The sequence below is a fragment of the Echinops telfairi genome, unplaced genomic scaffold (genome assembly GCF_000313985.2).
Source record: "Echinops telfairi isolate 266 unplaced genomic scaffold, ASM31398v2 ScPeMD7_31;HRSCAF=116, whole genome shotgun sequence".
In the NCBI taxonomy this organism is placed as follows: domain Eukaryota; kingdom Metazoa; phylum Chordata; class Mammalia; order Afrosoricida; family Tenrecidae; genus Echinops; species Echinops telfairi.
The window spans coordinates 23,147,623-23,166,980 of NW_022103928.1; the positions used below are offsets into that span (position 1 = coordinate 23,147,623).

Consider the following 19,358-nt stretch of genomic DNA (forward strand, 5'->3'; position numbering starts at 1 on the left):
AGACATCCCTGAGAAGCCACCTGAACCTACCCTGGCACAGCCCTGGGTGCTGGAGAAGCCACGCGGTGACACCTGCCAGTGCTGAGATGCTTATACACTCAATGACTCAACTTTCCTCCTGCATTCGGTGTCATTGCATGTGTTTTGTGAGTTTGAGGAAGACTTTGTAGATCGATGTTGGATATATGGGTTAATGTCAGACTTGTGGGCTTGAACTGGACTGGGTTGGGATGCCTAATGTACAATTACCCTTTACTTAAAACTCTCTCTTATAAAATATGAGTGTTTATGAATTTTGTTTCTCTAGTCTACCTAGACTACCACGGGGGTACCCTCTCGTATATCTTTATATGCCATCAGGGTGATGTTGATTGCAAGAGTCCAGGATTGAAGGGGTGGGAGGTGAGGAGAGAGGTCGGTTTATTGGCTTGTGTCGCAAAAAGTCTAGGAGAAATGGCTACAGGCAGGCAAGGTTGGATCCAGGGTCTCAAATAATGTCTTCTAATCCTACTCTTTCTGACTCTCCTGTCTCTTGACTGGCCCCATTTCTGGCCCAGCCCTCTTCATAGAGGTCACCAAGGGTCTGCTCGAGTTGATCTTACTATCTTTTCTTCTCATTTTTCCACAAACATTGTGCAGCCCTCTCAAATATCATACTTACAGTTAGAGAGGATGGAGCCTGAGGGAAGAAAAGTATGGGTAGTAGCTTGTGACAAGACATCCCAGGAAACAAAATTTTTAAAGTATGTTGAAATGTGAAGTGCTAGAATGTAGAGAGAAGAGTTCAGCTCCCTGCTCTGTGGCCCATCCTTGCCCGGTGTCTCCCATGGGGCTTTCATCGGTTAGATAAAGCCACAGGGGCCAGGCCCAGCCAGCTAGATGGAGCTCAGTCCAACTGGCTTCTTCATGAAGAGCCTCAACATGCTCACACTTCTAGCTGGGCAGCTCCAAGGGGGGAGTAGAATTCCCTGAGGTGCAGCTCTCTGTTTTGCACCCTGGGAAGTGCCACCGCGGCACCGGAGGCGGTGGAGCAGGAGAGTAAGATGAAGAAAGTGGTCCCAGAAGCGTGGAATGGGAGGGGCCCATCTCCCGCTGAAGCGCGACCGTGGCAGAGACCTAAATAAAGGCCCATGGTGAGACAGGATGCTGTTGTGAGGTGCCGTCGGGTTGATTCTGCCCCATAGTGACCTTATGCACAACAGAACAAACACTGCCTGGTCCTGCACCACCCTCACAACTGGCCCTATGCTTGAGTCTAGAGTCTGGTGTCAATCCTGGTGTCAATCCATCTCCTTAAAGGTCTTCCTCTTTGTTGCGGCCTCTCTACTTCATCAAACAAGATGTCCTTCTCCGAGCACTGGTCCTTCCTGACAACATGTCCAAAGTGTGGGAGATGAAGTCTTGTCATCATGCCGCTAAGCAGCAATCGGGCTGTACTTCTGCCAAGACGGATGGGTTTGTCCTTTTTGGCACTTTCAATATTCTTCTCCAGCACCACAACTCAAATGCACCAATTCTTCTTCGGCCCTCTTTATTCAATGTCCAACTTCCACATGCTTATGAGGCGATGGAAAGTACCACGGTTTGGGTCAGGTGCACCTTGGTCCTCGGAGTAGCATCCTTGCTTTTCAATATGGGAATCCCAGAACACTTCTTTGTGCTCGTGAAGAACGTCTACATGGATCAAGAGGCAGTCATGCAAACAGAGTATTCTGCATGGTTTAAAATCAGGAAAAGTGTGTGTCAAGGTTGTATCCTCCTGCCATACTTATTCGATCTGTATATTGAGCAAATCATCAGAGAATCTGGCTTATATGATGAAGAGAGTGGTATCCGGATGGAAGAAGGCGTATTAACAACCTTCACTATGCAGATGGCACACCATGCTTGCTGAAAGGGGGGAGGACTTGAAGCACTTGCTGATGAAGATGAAGGGTTACAGCCTTCAGTATGGATGACAACTCCATGTCAAGACCCAAATCCTCACAAACGGACCAATAGGGAACTTCAGGTTAGAGTTGTCAAGGAGTTTGTCTTACTTGGATCCACAATCAATGCTCATGGAAACAGCAGTCAAGAGATCAAAAGATGTGATGCACTTGGGTAGATCTGCTGCACAAGACCTCTTTAGAGACACGATGGGATGGATTCAAGAACAAAGATGAGTTGACTAAGCAAATGCTGCTCTTTTGGTGATGGTGACTGTGAAGTTTGGGTTGAACTTCCCTTGTCCGCTGAAAGCAGGGCAAGATGAGGGGGAAGCATAACTCTGCAGCCCAGCAACTCTGGGCTCTTGACCCCATCACTGCGTCGTGTGGGCAAGTCACTAGCCTCAGTTTCCTCACTGGCTGAGCAAGGATACCAAGCCCTATTTCTCAGGATCCTGTGGGCATTCGAAGATAATAAAGAGAGAGTGGCTAACTGTGAGCTGGGCTTCTCCTTCCTGCTTTGATGGGGCACACTTGCCTCCTGCCAAAAACAGTATTTCACTTGACAAAATAAAAGGCAACTGTGGTAAGCATTGTGCCACAGGTGGTCCAGGACTGTAATCCCTGAGAGAAGGGGACCGGAGGCTGAGTCCCTGCGTTGCCTGGCCCCTTGTCCTCTGACCATTTCCTGAACCCATCACAGTGACCGAGCGCAAACAGAACATCAGTCTCTGAGCGGAGAGGACAGGTACCAGGGTCTGGGGCAAATAGAGAGAAAGAATCAGTGAGACCAAGCACTGACAAGGAAAACCTCCTTGTATAGATTGAGACCCCTAGAAGCAGGGTAGGGGTACCCCATGACTCATGTACCCTTCGCCAAAGACTAAGCTGGACAGTGCACACAGAGTGAACCTGGCCACCCGAGTCGTACCAGACAGCAGCTGATAGGAGGTTAAGAGCGAGCTGAGAAGCTATAGGTTGATTGCTGGGGAACACTGGATAGCGGTCCAGTCCTGGCGTCAGGCTGAGACACCAGAAAGCCCACCCTTCGGGCGTGAGGGCCACATCCCAGAGCAAGGACTGCTCTCCAAACCCCAAACCAAATTCTCTGCCAGCAGTCATTTCTGACTCAAAGTGACCCTGTAGGCCAAAGTAGAACTTCCCTGGTGAGAGTCCAGGCTGTAACTCTTTTTTGATTTGTTTGCTTGTTTGGTTGGTTGGTTGGTTTTTTTTAATCATTTTATTGGGGGCTCATACAACTCTTATCACAATCAATCCATCCATCCATTGTGTCAAGCACATTTGTACATTTGTTGCCATCATCATTCTCAAAACATTTTCTTAATACATGAGCCCTTGGTATCAGCTCCTCATTTTCCCCTCCCTCCTTCATGAACCCTGGATAATTTAGAAATTATTATTTTTTCATGTCTTACACTGGCCGATGTCTCCCTTTAACTCTTTACAGGGGTTGAAAGCCCTGTCTTTCTCCCACAGAGCTGGCTGGTGGGTTTCAAACTCCTGACCTTGTGGTTAGCAGCCCATGACATAACCACTATGCCACCAGGCTCCTCTGGGCTACTCTATATCTGCCCTAAGGATGCCTAAAACCAAGCCCTCCAAGGTCCTCAAAGGAAAGAGTTTGGAGGTAAAGTTTTGCGAAGTTAGAGAGGTTTGTGAACCAGCTTAGACTTGCATGGACCCCCTGTAACAAGCATGAAACTAACACCCTGGGTTTCTAAAAAGCCAGCCCTGCTAGCACAGTAGTTAGAGAAAGATAACACTAGACGCACAACATCCGGGACGCAATCAAAAATTACTACAAGTACAGAGAAACCGGAAAATGAGAGGCCTGGTCAGGAAAAAGGTCAGTCGAAGCCGACCTGCAGATGCGCCAGACGTCAGATTTGTCAAAGACCTGAATGCATCTAACCACCGGCTGGAGGCTGTCCTGGAACCTTGAACCGAACAGATCCTCTGAAGTCATCTCAAAACCAAGTTTCACTTACCTAGTTTAAAAAAAAAATAGGCCTACCTGGAGAACAGTCTCTTCTAAGAGCTCACTACCTGGGCTCAAACTGAGAGCAGCAACTCAGGGACTTAGATTGGAAGCTGAGGGGACAGGGAGTTTCTGCCGGAAGAACCAGCACAGGAGGAGGGTGAGACTGGTCACTCAAGTCAAAGGATGGCACCAGAGCCCCTGCCCTGGGCATGTCGAACCTGCGAACCTGTGTGTGCTTTGTGGTGTCCACTTCCAACAACAACAAAATAAATAAAATTCTGGAGAAGTACAACAAACAAAAATGTGGAGCACAGTTCTCCCCTGACCCACGTGGGATCGCCAGGAGCCGACTTCACAGCAAAAGTTTTAAACATGAAACACCTAACCCAGGAAACACATAGTAGCTGCTCAGTCAATGCCAGCCGCTGGTCTCCCTTGGAGTGAGCTCATGACTAGTCCCACGGGAGGCTTCAAATCACAGCGGTTCACGAAGGACTTCCAGCTCTTTGGCCCGGGAGTGAGACTGGGGGGAGGCTGGCTGAGCCGTGATGGAAAGACAAATGACCACTGTCGCTGCCTCACTGTGCGCATCCCTGGCTCCCCGTGTTTCGGTTTCCCCGTCCGTCTGTCCGTCTGGGTAAGGGAGAGGGGCATCTCAAAGGGCCCTTTCTCTCCAGGATTCTGAGTCCGTCTGGCCAGAAACTGTTTTCAGCCCAGGATGTGCTCTGAGCTGGAGTCTGGAAGAACCAGTTGGCGGAGGAACCGGATCTCCCTCTAACACCCTGGGGGAAACATGTGCTGGGCTGTCCCTCCCCCAGGTGTAAGAAGATTGGACTGCGGGCACAGCCTGCATGCATTGTCCAGGGAAACCTTTCTGGGGAAATGTCTCCTAGCAACTAGCCCCACCCACTGCACAACCTCTGCAGAAACACAAAGGCGTTTTTTGTGGCTTCCTTGACCTTCAAAGTTCCAAGTTGAAACTATTCCTCCTCCCAGACACTGATGAGAAACACCGAGAGCAGGTGGAGGGGGCTGTTGGTGGAGCAGAAGTGGTGGGGGAAGGTCTTCCCCCCTCGCCCCAGCCTCCTTCCATTTGAGCTACCTAGTTCAGGAAAGGTTACTTACCCTCCTTAAGCCACAGTTTCCCCATCTGTTACGTGGCCATATTCATGTGTAAGAGGTGAGTAGCTTTACTAGCCCATAGCACCCACTCCCTAGTTACTGTGAGTGTTGGCTGTGTACAGCTACACCCTTCTCTACACCCTGCTCAGAACAATCGCTCTCAACTGCCAGGAGGTGCCTCGCCCCAGAGATACTTGGGAGGGGCGCCCTATCTCTCCGGTTACCCCCTTCCCATTGTCCTGTAGCCAGTGGCCAACTGATAGGAAGGAATCAAAATACAGCCTCCTTGGCTGAAGTGTTCGACACTTTCATCATTATTCTTTAGGGATGAAGTGTATTCAAGTGTGCATCTGTACCGAAGGTTACTTCTCCATGCCCTCTCGACTGGCAGCTAGGCGGTTTCCGTCGCGTTGCTGTTGTTAGCAGTGCTGCGATCAACAGGGGTGTGCATGTATCTGTTCGTAGTAGAGAGGGGGCTGCTGGGTCACGTGATCTTTCTATTGCATTTGTCTGAGGAAGAGCCAGGAGCCTTTCCCCAGTGCTCGTGCAGTTTTGCAATCCGACCAGCAGTGCACGAGGTGAACCCACAGCTTTGCTTAGCTTCTTTGCCCGACCCTTCCTGGTTTGACCCTCCATTCCTCTGGACTCCTTCATCCCTGAGGGCTTTGTTATTCAGACCCTCCCAAACATTTCTCACATAAGCTCACATGTTATAAATATCAGAGGGTTTCAAAATATGTGTGGGAAATCCCATTATTATCTTTATTGTATTCTTCCAAAAACCTTTTGAAGTCAACTTGTATGGTACCCAAAACCACTGCCACATACTGGCTTCCAATTCATAAGGACCTTTATGAGGCGATACGTCTTTCATGGGAACAGAAAGCCTCGTCTTGCTTCTGAGGAGCAGTTGGTGGGTTTGAACAGTGGACCTTGTGTCTAGTAGTCCAATACTTATCCAACAGCATTGCCAGGGCTCCCAATAGTGTGTGTGTGTGTGTGTGTGTGTGTGTGTGTGTGTGTCTATGACACCAGAGTAGAGTCCAAAAACCAAACTCAACTGCCTTCGAGTCAATTATAGAAACCCCCTGTGGGTTTTCTAGACTATAACTGTTTAAGGCATTAGAAAGCCCAGGCATTCTCCCTTGGAGCTGCAGGTGGTTTCAAACCGCTGACCATGCAGATTGAAGGCATAACCATTATACCACCAGGGCTCCTCCCACAGTAGAATATGACACTATATATGACACTACATATATAGTATAATTTATGTACATAATCATAGAGACCCTATAGGACAGGGTAGAATGGCCCCTGTGGGCTCTGGAAACTGTAATTTTTTTTTAATCACCTTATTAGGAGCTAATATGACTCTTCACAATCCATACATACATCAATTGTGTAAAGCACATTTGTACATTCATTGCCCTCGTCATTCTCAAAACAACTGTAATTCTTTATGGGAGTAGAAAGCCTTGTCTTTTTCTGGAGGAGTGGCTAGGGGGTTTGAACTTGTGGTTAGCAGCCCAACATGTAACCACTGTCCACTAGGCGTTGAACTTGACTTCGTGGCAGTGAGTTTGGTTAGGAGTCTATATGCATAATAAGACATACGACCGATTTTGTGACCCAGGGAAAATCATGCCCACACAGCTGTGTATAACGTGCGCTGTTTTCCTGTTTCCCCTACTGGTTGTGGGACACAGAGAGCCGGCGTCGCCTTGTCGGCCACCAGAACTCCAGCCTGCACTGTAGGGGCACACTGCTACAATTCTGCTTCTGTAACCAGTCCCTGCCCTGCCGCTGGGCCTGCTTTTTTGCTCACCTGTGGGTCCCTTTTCTTCCACTGCTATGAGCAGGGCTGGAAAGCATATCCTGGGCCCCATGCCTCTGAGCAGGTGTTCCACTATTTCCTTCAACACAGGCCTAGAAATAGGCTAGCATGGAGAGCAACATGCCCGGCGTGCAGGGCTCTGGGCCGACCACATGAGACCCTCCAAGAGAAGCTGTCCTGTCCCCACTCCCTCCCGCCAGTGTCCATTTCCCCCAGGCCTCTCCACCGCTGGGGACCATTCTGTTTCATTTGCGTCCATCTGACAGGTGGGAAAGAATGCCGCATTGTTGCTTGAGTGTGCATTCTTAGGTTTCTGGGGAGGCCACGCATCTTTTCTTACGTTTGTGGGCCGTTCGGATTTCGCCTGCTGAGAGCTGCTCTTGTCTGGTCTTGGCAAGGCCCTCCGGGTGTCTCCGTTCCCTCCCAGTGCCAGTCCCTGCCCTGCGCTGCAGCTCCAGTGGCTCCCTGGTGTGTTATTTCATAAGTTCCCCAAACTCTGCTTCCTACAGCCTCAGCCTCCCAGAAGGCCAAGCTTTCACCCTCCATCCAACAGCAGTCAGCCTGAGCATGGATTCAGGGATGGTCAGCACCTACCTTCTGGGAATCCTGTCACCAGACACACACACACACACACACACACACACCTTGACCTTGTCCGCACCAGTGACACCGAGGGGACTTTAGAAACCTGATCTGCATAAAAAAGAAATCTGCTTTCTCCAGACTTCCAATCCCACCCAGCTAATACATTCCAGGGGTGATTACTGGCATGACTGGAGGAGTCTTTGAAAACCCAAACCACCAGCACATTCTTTTACAGTCCAGTGCTTCTGAGAGGTTTAGAATGAGATTGTCCCCATGCCAGGAGGGCTATCTCATCTGAAAACATTGTACTCCCAGACCCGAGGATTCCACGCCTCGCCACCCTCACCCTGGGTAGGTGTACCTGCAGATGTACGGAAGGACACATGTAAGCTGCTCATCGCAACCATGTTCACGGCAGTCAAGTAAGTGGTAGCCACATAAATTCCATCAGTGAGGACCGGCCAGATCAAGTCCCTGTCCCACAGAACATCGTGCAAACACTAGAATCACGTAACGAATCTGAAGGTGTCCGGATGGGCATGTGGCTCGTCAAGTGACAACACAACGGGGTCATCTGCCTACAGTTTTCCCAAGGAGGAACCGGGAATGTTCTGCATGTCTATGAGAGCAGAGGCCATCCTGGGCGCACACGCGAGAAAGACTCACCGTGGCTTCTCCTGGCAGGGCGCTTGGGGTTGAAGCACTTGGCGTTTCGTTTGCCCGTGGCATCAGTCCGCCGCGTTAAAATCACTGTCATGAGTGTGCTTTACCACTGCCTATAACGGGTGTGTGTGTGGGGGGGGGGGCTTAATTAAAAGTTTCAAAGGTGACCATGGTCAATAATCCTTAGGGTAACAGCATTTTCATCACATCGATTATTGAGTGCCAATTAGGTGCCACGCAGTTTCTCGTTGAACCTTAAGACTAGACCTTTGGGTCAGAGCCACCAATAAAACGATTTATAAAAGACAAAACAAAACAAGTAGACCTTTGGGGAATCTCCATTTTAACAAGCGGAAACTGAGTGTTCGGCCAAGACTGGTTAAGGCCGCGTGTGATTACAGTCCTGGATCTTTCTAGGGGTAGGACTCGTACTTTGTCGGGACCTTGCCAGCTGGATCCCTCCTGGAAAGGTTGGGTGACTTCTCACCTGCGTGGCTGCTCCGTCATCCGTGCCTGTGCCCTGTGGCCTTTCTCCTTCTGGTGGCCTGGCTCCTTAGAGTCGGGCTCTCTGATACGGTCTGCTTGAGTTACTTAACGTGAGCGACGAGGCACATTTCAAGAACAAATAGCCACGGTGGGGCTTGTGGCCACACTCCTGTCAGCATGAGGTCGAGTGTGCCGTCCTCAAAGAAGAGTCTCTTGGCCAGTATGACCTTTTCACAGCGTTGGAGCCAGGTAGCTCTCAAGCCCCGCAGCACCACTTACTAGTCAGGTGATCTGAGGGAGTGATTTAACCTTTCCGAGTCTGTAAAACAGGACAATAGAAGCGACCTCACTGCTGTTGCAGGGATTAACTGAGATCAGGCCTGCTGAGCCCAGTGCCCATCACAAGAGATGCTCTCACATGTCAAGGGGAAGGAGGAGGGGAGGTCTTGGCCATCAGGCCATCTTGTGACCGTCGCCAGGTCACCTCACCGCTCTGAGTCCCCACTGCCTTGTTTAAAACATGGGATGAGTGTGCCGACCCTTAAACGGTTGCTGTGCGGGAGCGAGCCCATAGCATGTGCTCCGGAGAGGTTAAGCCCGGCTTTGCCTTCTAGAAAGGGGGTTTCTCAGACAACATGGTCTCCCAAGACCCAGAAATAGAACATTCCAGAAGGACTTCAGGGACCCAGGAAAAAGGATCGACCTCCGAAACAAATGATCCTGAGATTCCATGTTCTCCCACAGCAGATTTGAGTGGGGGTGGGGAGTGGAAAGGTAGGCCATTTTGTTGAAGAGTAGCATATCTATTTATTTCAACTGCATCTTGCTCCATGAATTTTAAGAAACTGAAAATACTTGGGTAACCACCACACAGATCCACTGTGCCTCTCCCCGTCTACTCTGCGCCTGCCCCCCCAGAGGGACCACTCTCCTGGCTTTCAGTCCCTAGAGTCTGTGGACCAGACTCAACAGACAAAGGGAAAGACTGACAGCACCCAGAGTTGAAGCGAGCGTGGGCTACGCAGTGACCTCAGACACTGATGGTGGGTGTGGGAACAGGTAAAGCCATTCGGGAAGGTAATTTGGCCAGATCTGTTGACTCTTAAGATGTGCACGATGTATCCCTCGGCCCAGGAATTCCTGTCCACCCATGTGCACAGAAAGGCAAACACAGAATGTTTGAACAGAATTATTGGTGATAATAAACAATAGGAAGCAACCAAAATATCCGACAAGAGGGGATTCGTTACCAACAAGAGAAACCCATGTGCTCTCACACTGTGTTATATATACTTTGCAAACTGACTCCCAGTGACCCTGCAAGACAGGGCAGAGCTGCCCCTGTGGGTTTCTGAGACTGTAGCTCTTTACGAGAATAGAAAGCCTCATCTCCCTCCCAGGGAGCAGTTAGTGACTTTGAACTGCTGACTTTGCAGTTCGCAGCCCAATGCATAGGCTCCCTGTGTTATATCCACTGCATCAAATCAGAAGAGTGAAGTAGGCCTCTGTGCACTGACACATCAGGAGAAAGGCGAGCCTTTCTAACCCTGTGAAGAGCTACCACCGTCTTGGAAACCCACAGGGGCAGTGCTACCCTGTCCTGTAGAGCCGCTTTGAGTCGGCATTGACCCGATGGCACAGATTTTGGTTGGCGTTTGAGTTTGATACTGACATAAAAACATCTCCAAAGTTGGGCTTAAAAAGCAAAGCAAGTTGCAGAACAGTGGCTCGAGTGCACACACCCCATCAGCACCGTCCACAGGGATGACTCGGGGGAAGGACCGGGTGAGGAGCAGAAGGTGAGCAAGCCAAACCAAACCAAACCCACCCCCCTTGAGTCAGTTCCAGCTCACAGCAAGCCTCTAGGCCTGAGTAGACCTGCCCCTGTGGGTTTCCAAGACTGTAACTCTACAGGAGCAGAAAGCCTCATCTTTCTCCTGCAGAGCAGCTGGGGGGTTTGAACTACTGACCTTACATTAGCAGCCCAACTGGTAATCCACTACACCACCAGGGCTCCATTAAGAGGGGCCCTTAGGGAGCAATTTTGCTTTTCTAATCTATATACCCCTGAGTTGTTCAACAGGTTCAAAAGAACCACATGTGTCCGCTATTTTACAAGGTTTAGGGAGCGTGAACAACCTAACAGCAGGGCAGGCAGGGCGGAATGGGTGGGGTGGAGGTCCCTGGCCCCGTGCCGCAGTCTGGTTCCAGGAGGGTCATTTTCTGGGCCGCTGAGGTCGCCAGGGCAGAAGTGAATGGAGCAGGGACAAGCCCCTGGAGATGGCAATTGTGGAGCCTCCTTTGATGCAAGACGTGCCCTTGTTACTGCTGCTCAGCTGAAAACCCAACACCCGGTGCTGTAAGGGGACCCCAGGACAGGAACAATGCCCAGGGCGGCCCACTTGCTGCAGACCGTGGCTGGGGCTTTGAAGGAAGGCTTGCGGGCTTGCTTCTCTCCATCCTTGGGGACGGCCAAGTGAGAGATGGCAGGTGTCACCTTGCACATCAGACTGGCGTGGTGAGATTGAGGTGGTGGAGCAGAGCTCAGCGGGGGCCTGGTGACTTCGGGGTGAGCGAGGGGTGGCAGGGGACTTAGGAGCAGGACCCAGCAAGACTCCACCTTCAGTGTGTTCAGCCTTTAAGAGTTAGCGTGGCACGGAGGCCAGCCTAGCTGACTCTGTGGAAAAGGGTTCCTTCCCCTCTGCTAAATGGGACCCCGGCTCTTTCAACCACATTCATATGTGCACGCCCCGATTTGTAATTGTGAGCGAGACAGAGGGCCCCGGGAACCAGGGTGCCTTTGATCTCATTCCCTGGGCTTCCTCGTTGGTACACACGAGCCCCATGAGTCCCTAGCCTGCAGGGACTGTTGTTGTGGGGGCTGCCGAGTCACCCCGACTCCTAGCAGCCTGGAAACCAAACCACTGCCATCAAGTCAATTCCGGCGCATCACAGGACAGAGTGAACCAGCCCGTAAACGGGCACCTCCACGCCCATCTCTCAAGGAGTAGCTGGTGGATCGCCAGCCTTCCCTTGAGCAGCTGAGTCAGTGAGACCTCAGAGGAAAGCCCAGGGTAACGGCAACTGTATGCTTCAATAATTAAGTTACCTCTGTTTACTGAGCATCTGTTGAATAAAGAGCAGCTGCCTTTGAATAGTGGGCTAGTGAAGAGAATTGGAAGTACTGTGGACGGCCGAAACGATAAACAAATCTCTTTTGGCAGAAGTACAGCCAGAGTGCTCCTGAGAGGCAAGGAGAGCGACACTTGGTCTCACATACTTTGCTGTCAGAAGAGACCTGGGCCCCAGCATAGGACCAGTTGTGCGTGTGGTGCAGGACCAGGCAGGGTTTTGTCTGTTGTGCATCAGGTCTCGAAGTCACTGGCGCCTAACCACAGCAAGCCCCCACGTGCCAAGGACTGTGCCAGGCACTGCAGATGCTTTCTGAATAGATCACGGCCCTGCACGCATGGAGAGTCCGGGCTAAAGACCCAGGAACATACCTCCCGCTGGTCCTCTCAGGGGGCAGGGACACATACCGTAACTTAGGACACAGGGGGCAGTGCTGATAAAGCACACGTTCATTGCTAAGTGACAGAAGCCAAATATGAGTTCACCTACATGAGTTTCTAGAACAAAAGAAATGAATCTACGGGGGCGAAAGTGGGTCTTGACCAGAAAATGCCACAAGGGGACCTTCTAAGGTGCCGTATCTATAAGCCGACCCGAATATCGGCCGAGGCACCTAATTTTACCATAAAAACTGCATGAAAAGCATGCTGAAAAACTCGGCTTTCACACGAGTATACGGTATATGGAATGTTTCATACCTTGATCTTGCGATTCGTTCTGTGGGTGAACACATAGGATTGAGCTACACACTCCAGAGTAGGGTGCACATACGCGATCCTTGACTTAAACAGATGTTGGTAGGCAAACACGGACGATCCTTCGTGGTACCTGGTGGTGCATCCTGTGGGGAGGAGTGTGGCAGGTGCGTGTCATGCCCAGGGCCCCCATGGCGATTTTCAAACAGGGGCATCTGCCTCCAGAGGAGGCAATGGAACAAAGCAGACAAGAAGAGACTTTGGGGATGGGTTCCCGAAGGGTCATTGAGAGATTTGCGTCAACAGGGAAGACGCAGGTAATGGCCACTGCCAGGACAGAAGGAACACAATTATCTTTGGTTTCGGGAAAGGCTGAGTTGTATTCAGATATACTGAGGTACACCAAGCTTGTGGGAATAGCCCATCATCTCTCTATTCCGTTTTTCCCCCCAGGAGCTTTTGGAAGACCCCTGGTGTGGAACAACGTACAATGGTATTTCCTTTGGGTATTATGCGTGCTAACTTTCACCAGTAAAATGATAACGAAGCATCCTCCAATCCCCAGAGTGAGAATAAATAAGACTTGGCTGTGTTTGAAAGCAGCCCTTGGGAGGAAGGAAAAAAAAGCTATCAGTTACCAACATTACGTCAGCAGAGATACTGATGGCCTTTGGAATCAGCTTTGCCTTCACAAGCGGTTGAGTACAGGGAGTTTTCTCTCACCAAACCCCTGCTGTTGGAGGGAGGGGGCCCTCTAACGTGGTCATTGAGGTTTGATTGGACATAGCACAGACCATATTTTTCAACAAGTCTTTCACACAAGGAGGGTTGGCAGGTGTGCAAGGGAAAGGTCTTTGAATTCTGGGTCTCTGCCCTTAGCACTCTGCCATGTAATTTTGTGGAATAGCCATGTCCACCCTGGAGACCCAGTCTCACTTCCCCGGTTTGGGTGGAGAGATGAGGGAAGAAGCTCAGGACCCCTCAGAACCTCTGGAGCAAGTCCTTTCTCTCTGTCCCAGAATTTGCTTCCAAGGATGAGGTCACTCGTCCCCTGAATCCCTTTGTGAAAAACACAAGAGACTTGGCCAAGCCCCAGACACTGTGCCTCTTCTGGGTCCTTCTTGGTGGCAGGACACTGCAGGAGAGGCTCTGTCCATCCCGAGCAGGGCTGCCACTGGTTCCGACCTGGCTCACTCCCTGAGGAAGCATCCAGTTTCCCACACGGCCGAGCTCCCCGGTGGGTGCACCCATTCCTTCTTTCATCCATCTTTGTGGGACACCCACCCCCTGGGGAGACACCTCAGAACAGGACCCAGCCCCTCTCAAGGTGAGTCCAGTCGTGCACAAGGTCTAAATGAGCCCTGCTTGCGGGGTGGATGTTAAATAGAGGAGCCTGGGGCACTATGGGAGCATGCCATCAAGTCTCACACACACACACACACACACACACACACACACACACACACACACATATGCACGCACACATGCGTTCACGCACACACAGGCCCCGGGAATTGGCACTGACTGACACCGGAGGATGGGGAGTCAGGCAGCGTGTGGAGGATATCCTAGACAGAGGGCACACCGTGTGCAAACATCCAGGAAGTAAGAGAAAGCCTGGCTTCCGTTCACCGTGGGTGGGGTGGGAGGGAAAGTGGTCCCCTTTCTGCGCTGACCTTCCCTCTCATGGCTGCCCCCTGGAGACCTCCCCTCAGGCCACGTCAGCCTCCTTGCTGTGCCCTGGACATGCCAGCCTCAGGACCTTTGCTCCAACTGTTCCCTCTCCCCAGGGACACCGCTCCCCCAGGAGCGCTATGTGGTCAACTCTCCCACTTCCTTCAGGCTTGTGCTGTCATCTCCCCGTTTGTTGCATCCCACCCTCCCCCACTGCCCTTCTTCCTTCCTTCCACAGTCCCTGCTGTTCGTCACTCACCCAGCATGCCAGTGCTGCCTGTCTCTTCTGCTAGCATGTCAAGGCCCTTGGTCTGGTTCTGGCCACAGAACAAACTGGAAGAAGCAAATAGATAAGAAGTTGGCAGGCAGGGACCAGGCGGCAGAGCCCTTGTGGGCCAGGAACAGGAGTCCAGGTGGCACCATGATTCAGTGCCCAGTTTGTGACCAATAGGACAGTATTTGGAACCCACTGATCATGCAGGGGACAGCAGGGGTGGGGTGGGAGAAAGACATGGCAGTTGGCTTCCGTAAAGAGTGATGGTTTGGAAAACTCTGTGAGGCAGCTCTACTCTGTCCTTCAGTTGCTCTGAGTCAGAAAAGACTCCCCTGCACCATTTTGATGCTGCTGCTGCTGCTGGGTGGTTATTGTTATTGCCTGTTGCTGTTGTTTTTGTTGTTGTTAGCCAGGAGAAGGCGTGTGGGTTTCATTTCAAGTACAATGAAACAGGACCTGGAAGGGTCTGGAGTAGGGTAGGGGCAGGGTTGGGCTACATCTTTCAAAACTACTCTGGGTGCTGTAATGGACAGTGACTGGGAGGGGTCCTGCAGTGGCTGAGTCTGGGCTAGGGTGGTGCATGGGGGAGGGGGTGGGAGTAGAGATGCCTACACGTGTGCTGACCAGCCTCCTGAGCTGAGGTCTTGGGGGAATGAGGGGCTGCAACGCCAGGCCGCCTCCAGGCTCTATCTGAGCCACGGGGAAAGCAGAGCCACAGCCAGAGACAGCAGGGGCTGGGCTAGTCAAGAGCTCTCTTGAAGCCATGCTGAGTTTGAGGTGATACCGTGGGCTAAGCGTTGGACTTCTAGCCTCAAGGTCCATGATTCAAACCCACCAGCCTCTCTGAGGGAAAAAAGAAGAGGCTATTGGCTACAGAAAATGCTGACAGTCTCAGAAACCCTATAAAAGATGACTATGAGTTGGAATTGATTTGATGGCAGTGGAGTTAGATTTTTCTGGTTTGGGGGTTTGTTTTATTAGACTTAGCAATGCTGACAAGTGGTACAGACAGCTTATACTCCACTGTAACCTAAGGGTGGAACCCTGGTGGCATAGAGGTTACAAGTTGGACTGCAATCCACAAGGACATCAGTTCAAAACTATCAGCTACTGGTGGTAGAAAGACAGGGCTTTCTACTCCCATAAAGAGTTACCGTCTCAGAAGCACACAAGGACAGTTCTCCCTTGTCCTATAGGATCACTATAACTTGGCATTGTCTCAATGACAGTGAGTTTTTGAGTAAGCTAAGGGTTGGTAGTTCAAACCCACCCAATGATATCACAGAAAAAAAGGCCTGGTGGTCTCTGACTGTGCAGTTTACAGCCGAGAAAACCCTACAGGGCAGTTCTACTCTGTACCACACAGGGCCATCATGAGTCGGAATCAATTCCACAGCAGCTAACAACCACAGCCACAATCAGACTCTCAAGCAGCGGCTAACGTCACCAGTTGGGCAAAGCTGATGTTCAGTGGGGAAGTCTAGGTTAGAGACTTTTGGGGATCACCAATTCACAGTTTTTAAAGTCGTGTGAAAATAACAAGAGAAGATGGCAAGGACTGACCCTGAGGATCACGCCCCGGAGAAGGAGGAGTTTGCCAGGAGGGAGAGAGAAGGCAACCCAAGGAGGCAAGAGCTCAACAGCATCCGGTCCAGCACCTGATCATCCAAAAGCACAAGGTCCTCCAGACAAAGCCTGTCTGAGAAATTGTGACCGCCCAGAGGAGCCCAAGGAGATAGGACAACCACATGCAGTGTGCCAGCCTCGGTGGGATTCCTGAATGAGAGGGATCGTAGATAAAAACGAAGGAATCTGAATAAAGTATGAGCTGTGGTTAATAAGGATGCATCGATGTGGGCCCATTAATGACAAGTGTACCAAACCAATGCCCAATGGTAACAGTAAGGGAAGCTGTGCAGGGCTCTGCATTGGGCTGCTAACCACAAGGCCAGCAGGTTGAAACCACCAGCGGCTCCACGGGGGAAAGAGAGGCTTTCGACTCCCATAGAGCGTTACAGTCTTGGAAATGCACCCGGGCAGTTCTACTCTGCTCTGCAGGGTCCCTGTGAGTCAGCATCGATTGGATGGCTGCGAGAGAGTGTGTAGATATACGGGGCCCCTCTAAACTGTCTGCTCATTTTCTGTAAATCTAAAACTGTCCCCACTGCACCACCAGGGCTCCTCCTAAAAATAAACCTATTTTAAAATAAAAAGATCATGGGTCTCATCATCTTGCTCGCATGCACACACCACACACACACACACACACACACACACACACACACTATTCCAAGGACAGTTGTAATTCGTTTCTCTGGAGAAGACTTTGGCCCCGAACAATTCCTTCCGAGCCCCAAAGAATAGCTCATCCTCCTAGTAGAGACCGCCTCCTCCCACTGACCTCCTCCTCCTCTCTCTGCTCACAGAAAGAGTACTCTCCTCAGGCCAGATTCCACCGAGAAAATGAGAAGCGGAGACTGAACGGCTCCGGTAAGTCAGCCCCCAGGGGCGCAGCCAGGGGCAGTCCTTGGAGCATGTGCCACCAACACCCGCACACCCTGAGCCACGATGTTCCTGAAGCCTACCTTCCTTGGCAGCTGGCTGGGTTTCCCCGGGCACCAAAAGTCTTGGCACCACCGAGGCTCAAATTCCAGCCCCACGACCAACTGCTTCTGTGATCGTGGGCCAAGTCCCTGGAGCCTTCCTTTCCTTGTCTGAAAAACAGGGTATAACCAGAGTTCGTTCAAATAGCTACCGGGGGTTAAACAAGATGAAGTGCAGGCGAGGCCTGAGGCACTCGTGATGCCTGGCCTTGAAAGAGAGTGGAGATCAGTCTGGCCAATCAGTGAGGTCCCTGAAACAGAAGCAACAGATGGGTCCTCGGGATCGGGGGTCCTCAGGACCTGGGGTGACATCTGGGAAGCAGGAAAAGACAGAGGCCTCTGAGTTGGCGCAGAAGCTGGTCCTGTCTAGTGGTCCAGGGGCACATCAGAGAGGCCCCGTCTAACAAACAAGAGGTGCTGAGGCTGGAGAGCAGACTGAGGCTAAGGGGGTCGGTCACCATAAACAGTTTCAAAACGGGCAGAAAAGCAGAAAAACAGAGGGGGTTGTTTCTGCAGAGACCGAGGCCCCAGAGAATCGGAACAGCAGTCTCTGGCTCACTGACACACTGCCTTGAGCAGACCCAATCAAGATCCTGGGCAGCTCTCTAGGGGCCTGCTGCTTTCAGGGGCACAAACTTTGTGGGAGGGAAATGAGGGTGGGCTTTGACTCTTCTAACTAGCTGGGTAAGTATGGGCAAGTCCCCTCACCTCCTGGAGTCTCAATTATGTGAAGTACAACTGCTAAGCTGGTGCTAGAGTTGACCACTGAGGGCTGTTGGGAAGAGTGCATGAGCTAACCAGAAGGGCAGCTGAGTGGAGCGGCTCTAATCTGCCTGGAACCAGGCCACCCGGAGTATGTGCCCTCAGAGAAAGTAATTGCCCCTTAACCCCTCCTAGCCTCGGGTGCAATGCTAATAGACCCTGCTTCTTAGAAGTCTCAGGACAGGGAGTTTGCAGTAAGCATTGACTGCTGTTTGAGAAGGAACCCAGCATGGCATCAGGCCCATAGAAGTTGCTCAGAGAGACTTTGTCCTTTCTGCCTTTAGACTCTTTGTTTGGGTCCTCCTAACTGGCTGTTCAAGGGACCCCACGAAACCAGAAAACCAATCTTGTGGAGCCCAACAGGTCACCGCTGCCTCTTTCCCTCAGGAAAGCCCGCTGCCTCTCAGTGCCACCAACCCCAGGACATTCTGGGAACATTTTAAGTACCATTATCTAGTACTATTCTCTGCCAGCCCCTGTCCTTTATACGCTGAGCTGTGGGTTCTCTCCTGATCCCCATCTTACACTTGGGGTCACCCGGTAGCACGCAGCGGGGCTGGGCTCTGCCTCCAGGTGTGGCACAGAATCCCACGCCTGCTTTGTAGCGTTCAAGGAGACCAGGGGCCAGGGGACTAGAGAATGGGTGGGAAACCATCAGGACCCCAGGGTCCTAGTCTTGCCCTGGGCTCACCCCCACCCCACCCCGCCGCCCCCCCGGACTGTGAGTCCTCGCGTCAGCCCCAAGAGCCACATCTGCAGCCTGGGCGGGAAAACCTGCCGCTTCCCCTGCCCCTCTGCTTCCTGCTGCGGCGTCTCGGTGCCCGCCCCTCCGGCCGCCGCGGTAACCCGATCCCCGGCGGGATTTGGGCCGCGGGCGCGTCACCGCCGCCGAGGCGCTGGGGCTCAGGCTCCGAGCGCTCGGCCGTGGGCTCCGCTCCCGCAGTGCCGGCTCCGCAGGCGCGCGCGGTCCATGGCGCAGAGACTGAGCGAGCGCGCTCGGGGGCCCGCCGAGGCCACCGGGCTCTACCGGGCGGTGCTGCTCCGGTCAGGTAAGTGCGGCGACCCGGGCCCCGCCTCCCCGACTGCAGGGAGGGCGGCGGGCGCAGACCTTGGCCAGTCGGCCGCTGGAGCCTGGGTCCCTTCTCTGCGCTTCTTCGTTCCTCCTGTCCCTCTTTCCTGCCTCCGGTCCTTCCCTCTTTCCTCTCTCCGCGCCCTAGCATCGTTCTTTTATAGGTCCTAGCTCTTGGAGGAGCGCAGGTTGCAGGTGGGCTAGTCAGTGGTTATGCTTTGGGCTGCTCACCGCAAGGTCAGCACTTCGAAACCACCAGTCACTCCGCTGGAGAAAGACGGAGGTCTCCGCTCCTGTAAAGAGTTAGTCACCGAAACCCACAAGGGCGGTTAGACTCTATGAAAAAGAAAGAAAGGGCCCCTCGTGGCGCAGCCGGGTAAGCCTTTGGCTGCTAACTTAAAAGTCAGTGGTTCAAACCCACCAGCAGTTCTGAGGGAGAAAGAGAAGGGTGTCTGCTCTGGTAAAGATATAGTCTCGAGAATCCTGTATGCGGTCGTTAAGACTCAGAATCGACTGAATGACAGAGAGA

At 52.0% G+C, this 19,358-nt stretch overlaps 1 protein-coding gene across 4 annotated transcripts in view; it reads left to right on the top strand.

Moving 5' to 3' along the window:
• Positions 1–19,358, top strand: part of FAM107A (family with sequence similarity 107 member A) — a 63,593-nt gene that overhangs the window by 17,616 nt on the left and 26,619 nt on the right. For 2 of the 4 annotated variants that reach the window (XM_045289834.1, XM_030885557.2), the window contains exon 2: positions 16,822–16,885. In XM_045289834.1, coding sequence (XP_045145769.1) covers positions 16,822–16,885 — 64 coding nt within the window. Of the gene's footprint in view, positions 1–16,821; positions 16,886–18,711; positions 18,810–19,358 lie in introns of those variants that run through there. The other 2 variants (XM_045289835.1, XM_004702408.2) reach the window with 2 other exon arrangements.